The 19,189-nt window shown below is 50.5% G+C and overlaps 6 protein-coding genes across 6 annotated transcripts; 5 read left to right on the top strand and 1 right to left on the bottom strand.

Moving 5' to 3' along the window:
- Positions 1 to 136: 136 nt before the first annotated feature.
- On the top strand, positions 137 to 1,719 carry TrAFT101_001494 (uncharacterized protein; the record flags this gene model as incomplete). Its single annotated transcript, XM_024899538.2, has 5 exons — positions 137 to 659; positions 725 to 894; positions 961 to 1,260; positions 1,373 to 1,513; positions 1,585 to 1,719. The coding sequence occupies 5 exons, from the start codon at positions 137 to 139 to the stop codon at positions 1,717 to 1,719; spliced, it is 1,269 nt and encodes a 422-aa protein (XP_024762597.2).
- A 1,322-nt stretch (positions 1,720 to 3,041) lies between these two features.
- On the top strand, positions 3,042 to 4,751 carry TrAFT101_001493 (uncharacterized protein; the record flags this gene model as incomplete). Its single annotated transcript, XM_024899728.2, has 1 exon — positions 3,042 to 4,751. One exon carries the CDS (start codon positions 3,042 to 3,044, stop codon positions 4,749 to 4,751), a length of 1,710 nt encoding a protein of 569 aa, XP_024762596.1.
- A 735-nt stretch (positions 4,752 to 5,486) lies between these two features.
- On the top strand, positions 5,487 to 7,376 carry TrAFT101_001492 (uncharacterized protein; the record flags this gene model as incomplete). Its single annotated transcript, XM_066126340.1, has 5 exons — positions 5,487 to 5,704; positions 5,763 to 5,989; positions 6,077 to 6,746; positions 6,842 to 7,005; positions 7,102 to 7,376. The coding sequence occupies 5 exons, from the start codon at positions 5,487 to 5,489 to the stop codon at positions 7,374 to 7,376; spliced, it is 1,554 nt and encodes a 517-aa protein (XP_065982441.1).
- A 250-nt stretch (positions 7,377 to 7,626) lies between these two features.
- TrAFT101_001491 (uncharacterized protein) lies at positions 7,627 to 9,193 on the bottom strand. Its single transcript, XM_024909572.2, has 3 exons — positions 8,852 to 9,193; positions 8,624 to 8,732; positions 7,627 to 8,540 (listed from the first exon to the last, which is right to left on the bottom strand). Exons 1-3 carry the CDS (start codon positions 9,167 to 9,169, stop codon positions 7,702 to 7,704), a joined length of 1,266 nt encoding a protein of 421 aa, XP_024762593.2. The 5' UTR covers positions 9,170 to 9,193; the 3' UTR covers positions 7,627 to 7,701.
- A 1,104-nt stretch (positions 9,194 to 10,297) lies between these two features.
- TrAFT101_001490 (uncharacterized protein) lies at positions 10,298 to 11,884 on the top strand. The gene is made up of 3 exons (XM_024902377.2): positions 10,298 to 10,849; positions 10,914 to 11,349; positions 11,424 to 11,884. The coding sequence occupies exons 1-3, from the start codon at positions 10,578 to 10,580 to the stop codon at positions 11,622 to 11,624; spliced, it is 909 nt and encodes a 302-aa protein (XP_024762592.1). The 5' UTR covers positions 10,298 to 10,577; the 3' UTR covers positions 11,625 to 11,884.
- Positions 11,885 to 14,045: 2,161 nt separating this feature from the next.
- TrAFT101_001489 (uncharacterized protein) lies at positions 14,046 to 19,183 on the top strand. Its single transcript, XM_066126339.1, has 3 exons — positions 14,046 to 14,703; positions 14,866 to 17,607; positions 17,714 to 19,183. The coding sequence occupies exons 2-3, from the start codon at positions 16,013 to 16,015 to the stop codon at positions 18,705 to 18,707; spliced, it is 2,589 nt and encodes an 862-aa protein (XP_065982440.1). The 5' UTR covers positions 14,046 to 14,703; positions 14,866 to 16,012; the 3' UTR covers positions 18,708 to 19,183.
- Positions 19,184 to 19,189: the final 6 nt, after the last annotated feature.

Here is a 19,189-nt window from a genome sequence, read left to right as displayed (position 1 = left end):
GATTACGACATCGAGCCAGCTTTCCGCAAAGTGGCTGACAAAGAGAGATTGAGATTTATCTTTTTCTTCCTTCAAAATTTCACTTGGCCATTGAAAACTTCAAGTCAAGATTTTGACTCCTTTCAACTACTGAGCAATGCCTGCTGCTAAGCGATCAGCCCCCAGCCAAGAGTCGGCCGGCACGCGCCGGCGCTCCGGCCGCTTGTCTAGCACGCAGCTGAAGAGCGTATACTTTGAAAGCTCAAACGAAGATGAGAGTGAAGATCAAGTGTCTAGCCGCAAGAAGCGAGCAACTCAGACCAGAAAGCGGGGTAGGAAAGCAGCAAGTGAATCTGATGCAGAAGAACAGTTCGAGGAAGAGGCGGAAGTGCAGCCAAAGAAGAAATCCCGTGGACGGCCTGCAAAGAAAGCTAAGGAGCAGTCTGATGAAGATCAGTATCATACACCGAATGAAGATGAAGATGATAAAGACAACGGTGATGACGACGATGATGACGATGATGACGATGATGACGATGGGCCACGAAAGGTTGAGATCATCCCGTTGGAGAAGCTACGAGATACAGGAGGCGTTCCCTATGAAGACCACTATGTGCATAAGAATACTATGCTGTTTCTGAAAGACTTGAAGGCAAACAATAAGAGGTCATGGCTGAAATGTGAGCAAACAAACTATCATTGCCCTTTAATCTCAAGTCCATTACTAATTGACTACTCAATGCAGCACACGATGGAGAGTATAGAAGGGCGTTAAAAGACTGGCAGTCATTTGTCGAGGCAACCACACAGACACTCATCGAGGTTGACGAAACCATCCCCGAGCTGCCCGCCAAGGACGTTATTTTCCGCATTCACCGTGACATTCGCTTCAGCAAAGATCCGACGCCGTACAAGGTACGCAATTCAATCACCCACCTCGTCGAATTCATTTTACCCATCTAATTTACTTTTCAAATACAGGCTCACTTCTCCGCTGCTTGGTCCCGTACAGGCAAAAAGGGTCCTTACGCGGTATACTACGTTCACTGCGAGCCCAAGGCCACCTTCATAGGCGGCGGGCTGTGGCATCCGGAGGCGGCGTATATAGCCAAGCTGCGGCAGAGCATCGACGAGAGGCCGAGGAGGTGGCGACGGGCATTTAGTGACCCGCACTTTAAGAAGGTGTTTTTCCCAACGGTGAAGGAAAAGGATGGGGTGGAGGCCGTGGTGAAGGCTTTTGTGGCGCGGAATCAAGAGAATGCGCTCAAGAAGAAGCCCATGGTATGTTTTTTTTTCTTTGTCGTATTGTCTGGAGCTATCCCCGCCCCTTTTATCCTAGCATTATGAAGGCGACTGATTTCGCTGATTTTTGTTGTCTTATTCGGCGATTTAGGGCTACGAAGTCACGCATCGCGATATAGAGCTTTTAAAGCTTCGAAACTTCACTATCGGCACCAAGATTGACGACGATGTCCTGAGTAGTGACGATGCACAGGCCAAAATCAAAGAGACGATGAGGGGTCTATCGAGCTTCGTAAGTCTCATCAATGCCATTTCTTTTGTGTATCCATTTCGAATTTACATGCTGAATGTGGCGTACGATAGATTACGTTTCTCAATAGCGTCGTGATGCCTGATCCTAATCTCGACGATGAAGAGAGTGATGAAGAAGATGGCGAGAATGACGAAGAGGTGCATAGCGATGACGAAGCCAGAGAGGATGATGATGAGGACGAGTAACTGCTTGGAAACAGTGTCTTGATTTCAGTGTTTGCGGATAACTCGGAATCATACGTGTTCATATGCAAGGGCGATTGCCATGCATGGTTATCTTTTTTAGAACATTTGGCTCTGTGGCCCAATCCCACAGGTTTTGTATATGCAAGCGAGCAATTCACTCATTTGTGCGCATCGCTTCGTCACAAGTCTTACCAACTGGGCGTCTTCCTAATGCAAGGGAGATGTCTCTCTCACGGGTTTGTCATTTCAAATTCAAGCCTTGTATGGTGCAACGTCGGAGAAGGTGGAAATCCGCGTTCTAATGATGCACGTCAGCAACTAATACACCGACCACAACATATCACTCACCCCCCAAAAGCAGCGAGAAATATTTCGAAAACTTGCAAAACGAGAGGCCGCCTAGTGGGGGTTTTGAATCCTTGAATCAGACAAGATCCCACTTATAAGCTGGAAAGGGAGAGAAGTCAGGCCATATCACCCTAGCATTGCAACAATGAATACACCGAAACCCCCTGCCAAACGGGCCGTATTTCAGACTAGAACCAAGAACAGCTCAATGGATATATACACTGCAGAGCAACTCCAGAAGAGCTTTAGCCAGAAGCCAACGCCCCTCCCCCGCTTCTCCAAGATCGATCGCTTAAGTCTCCGCATCTCGGGCTGGGGTCATCCAAGGTTGGCTTGCCAAGCGATTTCATAGGACATTAGCCGCCAATGTCAATTCGTTGCCTGCCATCAGCTTCTGCGTGTGTGCCTTACCCTTCGTGGGGGGGTGTAAAAGATAATACCAAATCGCATGACATAACAGAGTCACCTTTGGCTACCGTAGACTGGCGACTGGCCTATTAGATCGTCTGGCTGGATATTTACACATTATGCCAACCGTCCATTGTCCGCGAATTAGTCGACCCGTGCATACTTGTAAGGTTGCATCCTGCATCTCTGAATGGGCAGATAGATACACCGCACGGCTCGTTTTGATACAAGCCACGCCAGGCCCGTAGACACCGGGATTGGAGCGTTGGCTATCTCTTAGTTGTGTTTATGACTGTACGCGCGTGGCGGCGGCTGGCGTTCACAACATCAAATGCCACCGTCGAAAGCTTACTGAGGGGTCGCCCAGCGCAGCGAAACGTCATAAAAGACGTTCTCGGCCGCTTCCCATTCCAAGAGCTATTAGCGTTTAATTCAAATTCTGTTTACCATAATACCTTTACCTTTCTACTGAGATACCATTCTGAGTTGATATTCTCTTTGCAAGTAAATATATTTGCTGTTGCGTGGCAGCTGAATCTTTACGAAGCCTGATTGCACAGAGCAAAATGGCTCCAATGGCAACAAGCGTTAGTGCCACCAATAACATTGGTGATGTTAGACCTCGTATTCTCATCCCCGAGAAAGTTTCGCCAGATGGCCTGGCAATGTTGGAGCCGCACTTTGACGTGGACGTCAAGTTAGGCCTAACCCACGCTGAGCTCATAGCTCAGATCCCAAGCTATCATGGGTTAATTGTCCGATCTGAGACCAAGGTAACAGAGGAGGTGTTAGTTGCTGGAAGGAAACTTCGCGTGGTGGCAAGAGCAGGCGTTGGTGTTGATAATATCAATGTGCCAACAGCAACCTCTCGAGGCATCATTGTTGTCAATTCGCCCTCTGGAAATATTCTTGCTGCCGCAGAGCACACAATAGCTCTGCTTCTCGCTACTGCTAGAAACATTGGCAAAGCAGATGGAAGCTTAAAGCAGGGAGGCTGGGAACGAAGCAAACTCGTTGGTATCGAGGTGGGACGAAAAGTTCTTGGTATCGTTGGACTGGGTAAAGTTGGCATGAATGTTGCACGGATGGCAAAGGGTCTCGGCATGAAAGTCGTCGCTGTCGATCCGTATGCCAATCCGGACATGGCACGGCAGGCGGGCGTTGACTTGGCGTCTGATCTGAAGGAAATTCTTCCCATCGTGGACTTTCTAACCATCCATACCCCTTTGCTTGCAACAACGCTGGACCTCGTCGGTGAAGCGGAGTTCAAGAGCATGAAGAAGACGGCTCGAGTGCTCAATGTCGCCCGTGGCGGAGTGTACAATGAAGCCGCACTAGTGAAGGCTCTTGATGAAGGATGGATTGCTGGAGCAGGAATTGACGTCTTCACCTCAGAACCTCCCCAGGCAGACTCGGCCGCTGGCCAGATCGCCAGGCATCCAAAAGTAGTGGCTACTCCTCACCTGGGAGCGTCTACTGTCGAGGCACAGGAGAACGTTTCAATAGACGTATGCACGCAAGTGCTTGAAATCTTACGAGGCGGCCTTCCTACCAGCGCTGTCAACGCACCAATCATTCTGCCCGAGGAATACCGCAAGGTGCAGCCGTTTGTGCAGCTGGTTGAGAAGATGGGGCGTCTTTATTCCCAGCATTTCGTCAGGGCCAAGGGAGGATTGGTTGGTGGGCGCAAATTCGAGCTGATATATCATGGCGACTTGGCAGGAATGTCCAACACGAAACCGCTATATGCGGCGCTGGTCAAGGGGCTGGTTGCCTCGTTCAGCGAGTCTCACGTTAATATCGTCAATGCCACAATGATTGCCAAAGAAAAGGGCATCATAATAAGCGAGACGCACTCGCATCAGCCAGGCGATTTGTCATATGCTAACTTGGTGACACTCAAGGCGCATGCCGACGACGGGAGCGGCGAGCAAGTTATTCAAGGGTACGCATCAGACAAGAGGCTGTACATCTCTAAGCTGGATCGGTTCAATGCAACCTTCACGCCGGAGGGGACAATGATTTTTCTGCACAACTATGATGAGCCGGGCAAGATTGGAGGCGTCGGCATGGTGCTGGGATCTCATGGAATCAACATCAGATTCATGCAGGTCGCGAGCCTAGACGAGGACTCGAAGCAAGGCGCTTCTGGTGCTGTGAAGCAAGGAAACGAGGCATTGATGATTTTGGGCATAGATAGGCCAGTGGATGAAGAGGTCATGGAGGGGCTACGCAGGTCTGAAGGAGTCTTGGATGTGGTGTTGGTTCAGCTATAAAACGGAAAGCCGATCTTATCGATTAAGCTGGTATTTGGCCTAGGCCGCTCTGTGTGACTTATTAGGGAAAGACGTTGGATACCACAAAGTAATAGCCTGCTGGTTTACCGGTCATCGCGACACCATACAACATAGTATTGAATTTAAAAAGTGACCTTGTTGATGCAATGCTTCAATTGCTTGATCACACTAGATAATCCAAGCCGATATCTACGGTTGTCTTATACCTGATGATGCTTAGCATCTACTGCCGAGCTGCCGAGCCGTGGGGCCGCTTTTTGGCGCAGGAACAAGGAACTGTCGTCATCACGGCGCTTGGACAGAGTCAGAGTACCTACTAGTAGCACTGAAGCCGCTAGCTTGCGGTCCACAGAGCTTGAAAGCTTCCCTGCCTTACGAAGCTCGAGCCGAAATCCCAACTTTCTTTCTTTTTCTGCGCAGGGCTCAGAACCCCAGATCCATCGGCATCGGCCCAGACAGACATCAGCTTTTTCCTTTTACGTTGTTGCGTCCTGCAGCAACATTAACGCCGCTCTTCCTACGATCCGGACAAGTCGAGATTTCGGCAGCGACCATCAGCAGCTAGCCGGGACTGCGGGTCTTCCTATCGCAACGGGACGTGCATCGCCACACCATTTATCCACCATTCTCTCCCCGACAGAGACGAACCGATTCTATATCCTCTTCCAACGCCTGTAGCGGCACGATTGAAGCCACCCAAGTCGAAATCTGGCTATGAACAGGAGAGGCGCCCCGGGAGGCCTCGCCAGCTTCCGCCCTGCCGTGCTGGGCTTGGGGCGAGTATTCGGCCTCTGCTTTACGGCGGTTTCGGCGGCGCCTTTGTCGTCGCAAGAGCGCCATGAGGAGCACACGGATACTCCCATATGGGTGCTGGCCGTCGCGTCGATGACGCTTGTTTTGCTGGGCGGCGCATTTGCCGGCTTGACGATCGCGTACGTGACTAGACTCTAACCGTGGCAATCGTGACGCGGGTTACTGACGCTGTAGCAGATTGATGGGCCAAGACTCCATCTACCTCCAGGTCGTATCTGGCGACCCTACCGAGCCGCAACACAAGAACGCGGCACGAGTTCTTCGACTGCTCAACCGGGGAAAGCATTGGGTTCTAGTCACCCTACTACTTGCCAACGTCATTGTCAACGAATCGCTCCCCGTGGTACTGGACCGCTTCTTGGGCGGCGGTGTTGCCGCTGTCGTAGGCAGCACAATCCTTATCGGTGAGCACTTTTAGCCCCTCTGTCTTGGCCATTTGTTTGCTTGCTCGTATCGTCTCGCCACTTCTTCCATACTAATCCCGAATGCAGTCATTTTTGGCGAAATCGTGCCTCAGTCAGTGTGTGTGCGATTTGGCCTGCCGATTGGCGGAACAATGTCGACGCCTGTCTTGATTCTCATGTACCTCTTGGGTCCGATCGCTTGGCCGACCGCGAAGCTTCTCGATTGGATTCTCGGAGAGGATCACGGCACAGTATACAAAAAGAGTGGCCTCAAGACGCTTGTGACCTTGCACAAGTCTCTTGGCGAAGTGTCGGAGCGATTGAACCAAGATGAGGTCACCATCATCACTGCCGTTCTGGATCTCAAGGACAAGCCCGTGTCGGAAGTTATGACTCCCATGGACGACGTTTTTACGCTTGCGGAAGACCATATCTTGGATGAGGATACCATGGATACAATTCTGTCTTCCGGATATTCGAGAATTCCCATCTACCGTGCAGGCAACCCGACCGATTTCGTGGGAATGCTTCTTGTCAAGACCCTCATTACGTATGATCCCGAAGATCGTATCCCGGTTAGGGACGTCCAATTGGGGGCTGTTGTAGAAACACGGCCTGAGACGAGCTGCCTGGATATTATCAACTTCTTCCAAGAGGGAAAATCCCACATGGTGCTGGTCTCTGAATTCCCTGGGTCTAACCACGGTGCTCTTGGTGTGGTTACCTTGGAGGATGTTATTGAGGAGCTTATCGGAGAGTGAGTGCAGGAATTTCTAATATGTGGTCCCTTATCAGATATAAAATCAACTTCCATACACGCTATGCTGTCTGTTACTAACGCGAGGCATATAGGGAAATTGTCGACGAATCAGATGTCTACGTCGACGTACACAAGGCTATCCGACGTCTGACTCCTGCTCCCCGGGTGCACCGTAGGCACAGTGACAATCCAGGCGCGGGAGTAGCGGTAAGGAAGACGCCAGACATTGTGGCTAATAACCACAAAAATGTGGAAGGTCAGACCCATGAAGTCGGCTCCTATAAGAGTGACTCAGGCCACCTTGAGCGCCCTCCCAAGACAGCTGTGTTCATGAAACGCCAACACTCAGTAGGTCCTGACGGCCGCATCGGAAAGAACCCGGTGCCTGTTAAAGCTTCGCTCGATGAGATGCGACAGCAACTCCGGCTCGGTCCTGCGAACCGCGCGGCGAATCCACTGAGCAGCACAAGAGGAAGTGTATTCAAGATTAAGCAAGGCCTAGGTACGACGGTAGTGACTACAACCACAACCGAGACTGCGAAGCCGGCCAACGGCGAAGCAGAGGGCGCAGATGAGCACACCGAAACGACGCCGCTATTAGGAAAAGACCAGAATGGAACCAGATAGCGATGGCGAGATAAAGTACAGCTTCAAACGTGTGCGGAATAGGGGGGGGATGTGAAAACAAGTAGCGAACGATGGAGTGCAATGGCTACTGTGGAATACTGCCTCAAAAAAGAAAGATGATGTGGGCTAGGCCACAAAATTAATTCGTGTATTTCACCTTTACTTATATGCTAGCGTGTTCAAGGGCGACGGAATCTGCTCCGTGGGCTCTGGGGCAAACATCCCCTTTATTTTCTTTACCTCAATATGATGCATGTTGTTGATTTTCTCTATCCCTCTCTATTACTTGTTTTCTTCTATAGCCTCATTTCTCATCTTACAGTCTCTAATCATACCAAATGGCATTCATGCCAAATCCTGGTTCCGGAACCCGCACCCTCGCAACCCGCGCCAAGAATTCATCCTGCCACCGATAAATCTCCAGCCATCCCTCTTGGTCGTCCGTAATGGCCACCCACTCGTCGGTCCAATCGCTCGGTGCCACGGCATTGCTGTGTCCGCCGCTCGTGGGCGTCGGATTCAGGCAGATCTGGCGCTCAATGACTCCTTCATCAGACAGCTTGAACGCGGCAACGTAGCCGGTGAGATCGAAGCTGTTGGCACGAGACGACGCAAAGAGATACTTGCCTGAGTAAGAGAGAGCGCACACGTCAGCGCGATACTGAGTCCAGCGATCGGGGATGCCGGGTGGGATGAGGGGGAAGTGACGGTGCGTAAAGACGGGCATGTGAGTCGACGGGTCGATGAGATATTCGCAGATGCGGTTGCCCTTTTCCATGAGGGCGTAGAGATACTGGCCGGACGGGTGGATGGCGACCCATCGCGGGTGGTCGCGCGAGTCGGGGCAGTCGACGGAGCCGACGAGCTCGAGCTCTGGGGACTCGGGCTGCTTCTTCTTGTGGACCCAGAGCTTGTTGGCTGTGAGATCGGCCGAGTAGAGGTACGTCTCGGTCGGGTCGAAGACCATGCCGTGGATGCCGGTGTTGGGCTGGTACTCGTAGTTCTGGACGTTGTTCGCCAGGGCGCCTGATGAAGCGTCTGTGGCGAAGACGGAGCCGTGGCCGGCGTGCTTGTAGAAGGGGTTGCAGTAGACTGCGTAGGGGGGCTTTTTGGCGGAGAGGAGGAAGATGGCGCGGGTGTTTGTTTCGGGGGAGGCGGCTTGAGCTGTAGGAGAGCGAGACGGTCAAGATTTGGATTCGTTGCGTTTTGGGGGAGGGGTATATCTTGTTTGGTATGGGGAGACGTACGGTCGTGAAGCATTGGGTGAGAGACTTGGTGGACGATGTCTGTGGGGGAATTGACCTTGAAGCTGGACCATTTCTTCATGGCAGCGCCGTAGATGGCTTTTTTCTCATGCTGTAACAAGAAAAAAAAAATGTTAGTTTTTCTCTCGTGACATAAGAAGCTAAAGATTCTCTCTCTTGTTCTCCTTGTTCCTTTTTTGAATCAGCTTGGCGTGAGTCTTTCTGACTTACATCAAAAGTCATCCATGAGATGGGCTCGTCGTGCGCAATCTCAGTGCGCCGAACAAGCTTGAGCGTGAGCGCCTCATCGTCAAAGGCGAATGTGAAGATGGCGCCGGGCGGCGTCCATGTGCCGACCATGAGATGGTGAATGCCCATTTTCGAAGGAGTGTGCGGCTTCCCGCTTATTGCGCTGCTCGTGAGTCGTGATAGCTGTCGCAGCTGCTGCTGTGGACGGATGGGCCGAGGTCGCGCGCCAACGGGGATCGTGGTAGTATCAGGAATTAGAAGCTTCGAACGAACCGTTGTTGCGAGCCGGTTCAAGGTCATGTGAAGAAGAGAATCGTACGATGGAAAACAAAACAAAAAAAAAGAGAGAAGATGAATATTGGAGAACTTTCAATTCATTCGCGACGCGACAAGATTCAAGGCTTAGAGTAGTAAAATCGATATACTACAGTACTACTAACTAGTATTACTACTATCTACACTACATCATAGCAACCATTTGGAGGATATTGCTTTATCCCCTGTCGAACTTGCATCCCCCAAGCCTCTCGCGCCGTGCTAAAAACTTCCCGATGCTAGTGCCGCTCTCTGTGTGTCTCAATTAGCGCCGCTATATCCGGAGCACCCAAAATATGAGAAATGGCGAAGTCAGGGGAAACAGGCTGCAAAACCGTCGTCATTTTGTCGTTGGATTTTTTTTTTCCCGCTTGCCGCCTGCTGGACCCGGAATCGAGCACTAGAAATGACAAAAATCGCGGGGCACAGCAGGAAAATGAGCTCGCCTCGCTCGCCTAGCTGTGGGGTTTGGGGGCTGGCGGGGGGGCCGCAGGCGCTAAAGAAATGAGGGGCTTCCCGGCCGGTTTGTAGACTCGGTAATTGGCAGCAGGCGAAGAGAAGAGGCGCTTTCGGGTAGTTATGGCTTGTATCCGTGGGGGGTGCGTCGCCGGGAGGGCCATCCGGGGAAAGGATTGTACCGTAGACGCGCAGTATTGTTGGATGTAGCTTCTCAAATGCCTATTATTGTTACAGTGATTATTATTACTGCTGTATTACATTACCAGGCATCAAGTCAAATCAAGGCACTTGACAGTTATTACTGCTGCTACTGCTGCTGGGCATGGTATCTAATGTATGTAACGCATCCCGCCAGCGTATCAAGCGCCCAACTGGTACTTCTTAACCGCTGTATTCGGCGCGGCTGTCCCGGGGGGCCGCTCACCATCACAGCACAGCACCGCACCGCGCAGCCAGTCCCGACTCCAGCTCCCGGGCCTCGTTTCCGCCAACACCAAGTGGCTAAAAAATAATCCCCCATATGCCGGTGGCTTCATGCCCATCGCATGTTTTCCCCACACTTTGCCCCTCGACCACTCACCACGAGGCTATTCTGTCTGACAGCAGTTTCTTTACCCGCCCGATGGCGTATAGATGCATGTACAAGCCAAATCCTAATGCCTGTGGGTGGAAGACGGCCGCTGTGATGTTTTTTTATATATATCTCAACGTCCCACCGTCTTCCGTCTTCCATTCTCCTTCCATATTCCATTCTTCATTGCATTCTCAGTTCTCTATTCCTCTTCTCTTTCTTCCTCTCGCATTCATACAGCACTCGTAGTTTTTATACATTGGATAGATACCACCGGCAAAGCTTCAGTCTCACTTCTCGATTTACATACAACACACTCTCACCACCACCACCACACATAACACACATAACACATACACAAAAATGGCTACCAACGGTACCACCAACGGTGCTTCGGCCCGCTTCGACCCTACCTTCACCCGCCGTGTCATTGAGACCATGGGTCCCAACATGACTCCCCGCAACCGCCAGGTCATGAGCGCCCTGTTAACCCACCTGCACGACTTTGCCCGCGAGGTTGAGCTCACTGTCGACGAGTGGATGACGGGCGTGCACTTTATCAACGCCGTGGGCCAGATCTCAACCAAGACCCGAAACGAGGCTCACCGAGTCTCTGATGTGCTCGGCCTGGAATCGTATGTGCCTTTCGCCCTCTTTGCATGCCATGCAGCTCCCGCCTTGACTAACACGCCACTGTAGCCTCGTTGATGAAATCGCCAACAAGATCGTCGCCGAGGGCGACATTGATCCCACCTCATCGTCCATCCTGGGCCCCTTCTGGTCGCCCAACGCCCCCTTCCGCGAGAACGGCGGCTCCATCATCCAGGACCCCAACCCCGAGGGCCGCGTCGCCCTGATGCACGGCACCATCACCGACCTGCTGACCGGCAAGCCCATTCCCGGCGCCGTCTTCGACATCTGGCAGGCCAGCGCCAACGGCAAATACGACTTCCAGGACCCCGAGAACCAGACCCCCAACAACCTGCGCGGCAAGTTCAAGGCCGACGAGAACGGCAAATACTGGTTCTACTGCTACCACCCCACTGCCTACTCTCTGCCCACCGATGGTCCTGCGTACAAGCTGCTGTCGCTGATGGATCGCCACCCCATGCGCCCTGCCCACATTCACATCATGGTGAGTTTTTTTTTTTTTATGCAACGCAAATTCACCAATAACGATAAACACTGCTAACCAGCCGTCTTGAATAGGTCACCCACCCCGAATACAAGGGATGCACAACCCAGCTCTACCCCAAGGACGACCCCTGGTTGGCCACTGACACCGTCTTCGCTGTCAAGGATGACCTCATCATCGACTTCAAGCCCCTCAAGGGCGACGACAAGGCTACTCTGGATCTGGAGTACAACGTCGTCCTGGCCCCCAAGGGATACAAGGGCAAGCAGTTTTAAAAACCTTTCCGTTGCAAATGGAATGGAGGGGGAAAAAGAAAAGAAAAAAAGAAAAAATAGAGAAACAAAGATTACAGACTGCAGCGGTATTTGGTTGACTGGTATATCTGTATTTTTTTAGTTTTTCATGTATAATTTTGATGGAGGATAGAATGACGAGATGGAAAAAATCGTCCTTTGGTTGTATTATCAGCTAGCTTTGCATGTATGTATTGTATCATTTACTATTACCTATATATATATAGCATTTTATTTTTGACGTGTGTTGCTGCTTCATAAATATTTTTCGAATCACACAACCCCTGTCCTGTCTGTGCTATTTCTGTACAAGCTATCAGGAGAAATACTACAAAGAGCGTGGAAACAATTAGACTAGCATCTACAGTTTCTGGCTCTTGCTTGCATGCAGTATGCATCATGTATATGATTTCTTACGCGTGAATCCAGGGTCCAAACTAGACTGGGGGGGTCGATCTCCCGAGCTATGCAGACAACAGGGGTCCCACATTCGTACATAGATTGAATTGGGTTGGAGGCCAAACATCTCCAATGCCGGCAGTACTTCCTGGGTATCATCCTCTCTGCATAAGACCAATCTTGCAAATTCGGCTAACCCTATCGGTACGGGCTCCGAAATACAATCATAATGACTCCCAAATTAGTGGCCTGAGCGCCTTTAGGCAGCTTCCGCGTGCCCTGATGTGTAGGTCGTTTTGATCTGGCTATCAAAGTCTAAGCTCATAGCATTTTAGCATGGAGTTTGAGCTTTAGCGGGGTGCTATACGCTTCCATAGATGGATTAATACTTATTTGAGAGGAGCTATTAACCGGTATTATTACACAGTCTTTAGATCATGCTTCCTTCTGGGAGCTGGCTAGCTCGATAGAGAGATATCCATCCTCACAGGTTGGACGATTGCTTACTCTAGTTGCCGATATGCCCCCAGCCACTATCAAGAGTAAATGAGCTTACAAGACACTTGGGAGCAGAATGCTACAACGCAAAAGAAGAAGCGAGGAGAGATGACAGTAGATGCGGCTCATCTCAATTTAGACGACCTGCCTTATGCAAGCAATATCGGCATTGCAGTTTTACACAACGTGCATAATGACGTGAAGATAATTAAACTACGGAGTACAACCATTGAATCTTATATGCACTAATATAAAATCCTATTATATAAGGATTGGACGACGGCTCGGCATACACGAGTTGCTGGTAAGCAGGCATCTCTTCCATCCGCACCCTCGGCGCTGCTAATATTAAATCAGTAGAGAATTTCCACAACGCTAGCCCCATTTCCAGTGCCATAATCAAGAGGGCTGGCGTTTATAGATTGGTCAGTCGCGTCACATAGGCGAATATTGGCCCCAAATTCATGCTTTCCTGCACCAGTCGCGTTGCAAGAAGCTGAATATGGCGTTTGGGTCTGATCTACTATTTTTTTTCCCCTAGACCAGCCGAGCTATAAGTCACGACGTATCCCGTGTTTATCTGTAGAAGCTTAAGTAAACGTCTTTGCTTTAATTGGTCTTGAGCGTCTTTGTCGAATCTCAAAGCATCTCTGGCGCTGGTGAGTAGAAGAGGCAGCGTGATCAAGAGAAGATAGACTATGGATAATTTACTGGCGCGAACTAGGGGAAAGAGAGGTCACATCCTGTGGTATTGAGAATTTCTTCCGAGAAGCTGCATAGAGTGAGATGGGCAAGATAGAAATCATCACATTGTAATGCTAGTCGTCGTGTTAAGGGGAGATAAAGAAAAATATTATGATCAAAGTATTGAATGATGTAAAATAACTCTTCATTACCCATATGAATCTGCTGCATCTGTAGAGACAGTGATTCCCGTCGCTATTTCTAGCCGTGGTACGGTGGTATTTGTGACGGTGATGATAAGAATTACCAGCCGTTGGTTGACCTGTGAGTTATTGAAGAAATCATATTACGATAGAGGAAGAAAAACCCTCGGATAGTTCAGATCCTTGGTAATCGTAGGCGCTGGCTTGCAGTCTGCAATCGCAGCTTTACTCTAAGGGGCCTCCTTCCTATTCGGGTTGCTATTAAATATAGCACCACTTACAAAGCTCGCACTCCTTTGCAGTACAGAAACAGCTTCACTTTGTACAAAGATATTCATCATACAGACAAAAAAAAAAAAAAAAAAGGCTGGGGGGGCATCAATAAAAGAATAATAAGATGCTTGTGTTTGTTTTGAAAGCATAAATTCTGTAAAATTAATACAAAAGTTATTAGCTATAGTTAAAAATATAAAACGTGTTATCACTTTTAGTAAACAAAGTCAGTCGTACTAATGTATATAGTACGAGAACTTAATAAAGCCTTGTTCTCTTCAAGTTAAGCCAAAAGCCATAGGAAAGTTAATAGTATTAATAAAAGGCACCCATGTACTTGCTCCATATATGAGCACAGCGCGCACGGTGCCATTGTCAACAAATGAAGCAACTCCAGCTCCTTATACCCGTGCGCTGTGACATCTCATCACGATCGACTCGTTTAGACGGCCCGCCTTTTTTTTTTTCCTGCCACCTCGCCACGTAGTCTATCTCATGCAACGATTCAGTTCCTCCTGCACGGCCAATTCACCTGTTCTCTTGCATCCCACCCAATAACAACTCAACTCATCGTCTTTAATATCCGCAAGGTCCCCCTCCTCCGCCATCTTTTTTTTTCTCTTCACAATCCCCAGCCACGTGTGTGACGCAACCATGCCACTTGTCTCCAGCCTCGCCGTCACAGTTCCCTTTTTTAATCCTTCTTCTCTCCTTTTCCTCTTTTTTTTTTTTAACTCCCCCTCACAAGGCCTGGAACTTTCCGGCTTCGATGCGATAGGCCCGTATTTCGTAGTCCAGCCTCTTTACTTTTTTTTTTCCTTCCTCTTCTTTCTTTACCACGTAATACCAACTGCTACCTACTATAGATCTCGCCAGTGCTGCGTTACGCATACCACACACCGCCATCCTATCAAACACATCATCACACGCCACATGTCAAAACCCTAGATAAATGAAATTAAACAAAGAAAACAAAAAAAAAAAAAAAAGTTTCAATAAATGAAGTAAACCCCCCCACCCCCCCTTCACGATTTGCCAACTCCTCCTCCTCCTCCTCCTCCTCCAATCACTTCCTCCACCAAAACATGCCCACACCCTTTTTCGTTCCCCAGATACCGGCAAATCGTTGTCAGGCAATGCATGTCTCACTCACTCACACACTCAAGATTCACCCAATTCTTCCTTGCCACGCCACACGCCCGGCTCGACAGGGATCCAGTTCCGCGACAAGAGAGGAGCGAGAGAGAAGGAAGAAAAAGGTTCCCATGTGGTGCTTGTTTACTCCATAATAAGTCCCTACATACAGAGTACATCAGCTAGAGCTACCTAGTACCTACCTACCTAGGTAGTAATAGGTAGTCCTAGTCCCCAAGTAGGAGTACCTAGTCTCGCAAGCATTTTGTACATGACATAGGCCTAGTAGGTATCCGTCCACAGCTCGCAGCCGCACCTCATACGCAGGTTGCGACAGCTCACAAAGTCAGTTCCTCAGTCGTAGCACTAGCACCAGCACCATCGCGCCGTATGACATCTTTTCTGGCCCGGCCATCCCATCCCGTCCTGTTTTTCCCCTGGCATCAAAATGCTTGCATCTTAGCGCGGCGGCCCCCCCATGTCCCATGCCCCGTTGCCCGGCAACCGCCTCCCCACATCAACAACAAACCAAAGCCCGCCACCCACTCACCAACCCCCAGCTAAGCCCCGTCGTGTTGAGAGGCGCGCGACCGACCGCAACCCACGGGCGTGTTTCTTCTTGGGGCTCCCTCCTCCCTGGAAATTGTCAGCGCTCCCCTAAAAAGAAAAAGAGATACTCCACTTGACGCAATACACCGGCAAGACATGTAGAGAGCAGAATACAAGGTTGAAAAGGGTCAAGCCTGGGTGCCGACGAAGCTTCTTCTACATCTTCCCTTCCCGCAATCTGCAATGTCACTTTGGCATCTGTAACTTGAGGCATCTTTTTTTCTTTTTCTTCTTTTTCTTTTGGCGCCCTTTCTTTTCGTTCTTTGCCAACTTCATCACTTTCTTGATTATCAACCCCCGAGTCCCTTTTGGCCCGCCAAGGCCCCCCTTCTGTGATTTCCTTCGTCTTCTTCGTTATTGCGCGTTCCAGACCAGCCCGGGTATAGTTACCGTCCGAGACGTCGAATTCCCGTTCTTGTCCCTTTGTACAACAAGTGGCTTTCGCAACCCCCCCAAAAAAGGAGCGCCCGGCTGTGCAACCGGAAACCGATATAGATACACGAACAGCAAAGAGAAACGCAAAGGAAATAGGCGAGTGTTTCTGCTCGACGTATCGAGCAGAGGCGTGCCATGGCCTCCAGCAATGGCATCTATAATCCCAGCAGCAGCAATTTCGGCAATCCTCAGCACCAGCATCAACGAGCGAAGCCGTCCGTCCTAAAGTTCATCCACCGCCGAGATCAATCCTCCACCGACGCCGCGCTGCAGCCACCCAAGGCCTCGCCACTGGAAGCGCAGTTCTCCAACGTCATGCCCGTCGGCAACTTCGCCCGAAACAATCCCGGGGCCCTCGGCGAGCTTCAGCATAATCAGCAGGAGCCGGCTCCTCGACCCTCACCGCGTAAATCTCGAGACGAACGCCGACCGGACCCCGAGCCAGAGAGCCGCTCAGACTCACCTACTAAGAAGAGCTTGTTCCTGAGCATGAATAAATCGCGCGAATCCTCTCCAACTAAGAGTCCGAAGAAGGCGAAATCTGGAACCAGCCTCACGGGGCTTCTCAGCCGACCCAAGACGGTTAAGAACCTGCATAAGCTGGTGACAGATGGTGATGAAATACGGTCAGGGAAGGACAAAGAGAATAGAACGCCGGTTGAGCCGCCGCATAGTGCTACGTTGCCCGTTTACGCTCAGTTCGCCAACAATGAATCCATGAACTCCTTGCCGCCCCCTAGCCCAACTAGGAGTACTAGGGAGTCCTCAGAGAGACGCTCGATGGCTAAGGAACGACCGCGCACTTTCATGTATCCTACCAGATCGCAGCAAGACATTAAGAAGTCATCTATAAAGTCGGATTCGCCCAACGGGACCAAGTCAGACTCGTTCAAGGGTAAGTCTATCCGAGAGCGAGGCAAAGTCTTTGGCACCTTTGCTAGCTTCGGCCATGGCCGATCCAAGTCGGAGACGTCGACTCCTCGAGCCGGCTCCCCTTCAGCAGCTGGTCCTGTACTGGACTTAAAGGACATCAACAAGCAGCTCGAGGCGCTCTTAGACCGCCGAAATATTCCAGAAAACCAGCGCTACAAGATGCGAAACTTGAGCGATACGATTAAGATGGAGTTCATTCGACAAGACTGGGCCGAAATGCGAGCCGCCAAGCTAGAGCGCAAACAGAACCGCCCTCGAACCAGCATGAGCAGTAGCGTTAACGGCGCTGCCGTCGCCTCTACTTCCACATCAGCCGTCGTCTCCGATGCCGAGGAGGAAAAGCCGAAGCGAACCCGCGGTCGGAGCTTCACTTTCTCTCGCGCGAAGAAGGAGAAGGAGCAAGAGAAAGAGAAAGGCCGTTCAACTTCAAAAAACCGTTCGGTATCGAAAAACCGTTCGTCGTCTAAAAAGTCCAGTAAAGGAGAAAGCACGCTGGGCCGCCATTTCAGAAACAAATCGGCCGACAGCGTAGCCAGCGACAACAGGCCAACCTCGAGCGCCAACTCATCTGCTAGTAGCGGCCTGTTGTCCAAGATCAAACTCCAGCAAGGCCCGGCTGATTATGTTGCGTACTTTAGAAAAGTGCGCCAGCCGCAGCAGGTGGAAGTTGGCAAACTCCACAAACTAAGGCTCCTGCTGCGGAATGAGACCGTCGCCTGGATTGAAGAGTTTATCCAGCAAGGAGGAATGAAAGAAATCGTCGGGCTGCTAAATCGCATTATGGAGGTAGAATGGAGGTAAGCTTCTTCTCCCCCTGTCCTTAAACCATCTTCATTTCGCTGCTTGCTATATCATAAAATGGGTTTCTTACTTTTGTCCCTCTGCTGACTCGGTAATACATAGAGAGGAGCACGAGGACGCTCTGCTTCACGAGAACTTATTATGCCTCAAGGCCCTCTCTACAACAGCCAAAGCAATGGAGTATCTCCACTCTGTCCAGGCCGACCTCTTTCCGAAACTATTACACATGCTTTTCGACCCTGAGAAGAAGGGCCCTAGCGAATTCACTACGCGCAATATCATCACATCTGTCTTGTATACGTATATCGAGTCTGCCTCCACTGCCGAGCGTGTTATCAGGGCTAGAAGCATCCTAAGACACCTGCGAGATCCAGAACCGGATGAATCTAACCGACCACTTCCATTCGTTTTGGAAATGAGGCAAGAACGGCCTTACCGAGTTTGGTGCAAGGAGGTCGTCAGCGTGACCAAAGAAGTCTTCTGGATCTTCCTTCATCACCTCAACATGGTCGCGCTAACGCCGGAGACAGACAACTCAGGTGATGTAGCCATGGGCCGGCTTACCAACAACGAAGACCAGCAGTATGCATACATGCGCCGCCACTTCCCACAAGAAAAGGCCCCAGTACCCGCTGCCCCTTATGTGGGCGGCGTGGAGTGGGACGCGACCAATTATCTCGCGTCTCACTTGGACCTGATGAATGCCATCCTGGCATGCACCCTCACCACGGAAGAGAGGAACAAGCTGAGAGCCGACCTTCGCATCTCTGGATGGGAGCGGTGCATGGGGGGCAGCTTGCGACTATGCAAGGAGAAATTTTACGGCAGTGTCCACACAGGACTCAGGACGTGGGTGGCTGCGGCAGCGGAGGATAAATGGGACGTCAAGGACGTCAGATACGGGCCGCCTGCTGATGCCCGATCCCCAATAAAATCCGGCGTCCAGCGAAAGAAGGTTGAGGACGCGCCAAAGATCGACATGCCGAAGCTTGACTTTGGATCCAACAAGGTGCAGCAGACAAAGACACAGCCACGGACACAGACACAGATACATTCACAGAAAAAACCTCCTCCAAAAGACGGGTGGTTATCATGATGAAGAGAAAAAGAGTCACCGCTAGTTCCAAACAGCGGACAGTTGCTGAGAAGTATGGGTTGCCCAATATCCTCCACATCCGTAAAGCACAGATATGGTCTCATTTTACGTATGCGGAAATATAAACCCACTTGCAATATGTGGCTCTGCATCTGAAATAACCACTTGAAAGAGAGAGATGGAGGGGGGGGGGGGGAATTAGAAAAAAGGACCAAATAAGAAGATTGCTTAAGGTGTTTATTGTTGGCGGGTATTTCCATGTCAATCTTCTCCCGCGCTCCTGGGCATCTGGTCCAGTTGAGATGGAGACATTGGGTAGCGCCAAGGGGTTTATGGTTTTTGTTTCTTATGTATTTTCCTTTGTCGAAACATTGGGGCATGGGTTTTTCTGTATGATTGCATGTTCATGAGTTAATGACACGACTAAGCCTGCGGGCCACTTCATCTATAGGTATTGACGAAATTTGAGCTCAGACGCTTTG

This window comes from Trichoderma asperellum, chromosome 1 (genome assembly GCF_020647865.1).
Source record: "Trichoderma asperellum chromosome 1, complete sequence".
In the NCBI taxonomy this organism is placed as follows: Eukaryota; Fungi; Ascomycota; class Sordariomycetes; order Hypocreales; family Hypocreaceae; genus Trichoderma; species Trichoderma asperellum.
The sequence above is the reverse complement of the archived record's forward strand: the minus strand, read 5'-3'. Positions and strand labels throughout refer to the sequence as shown.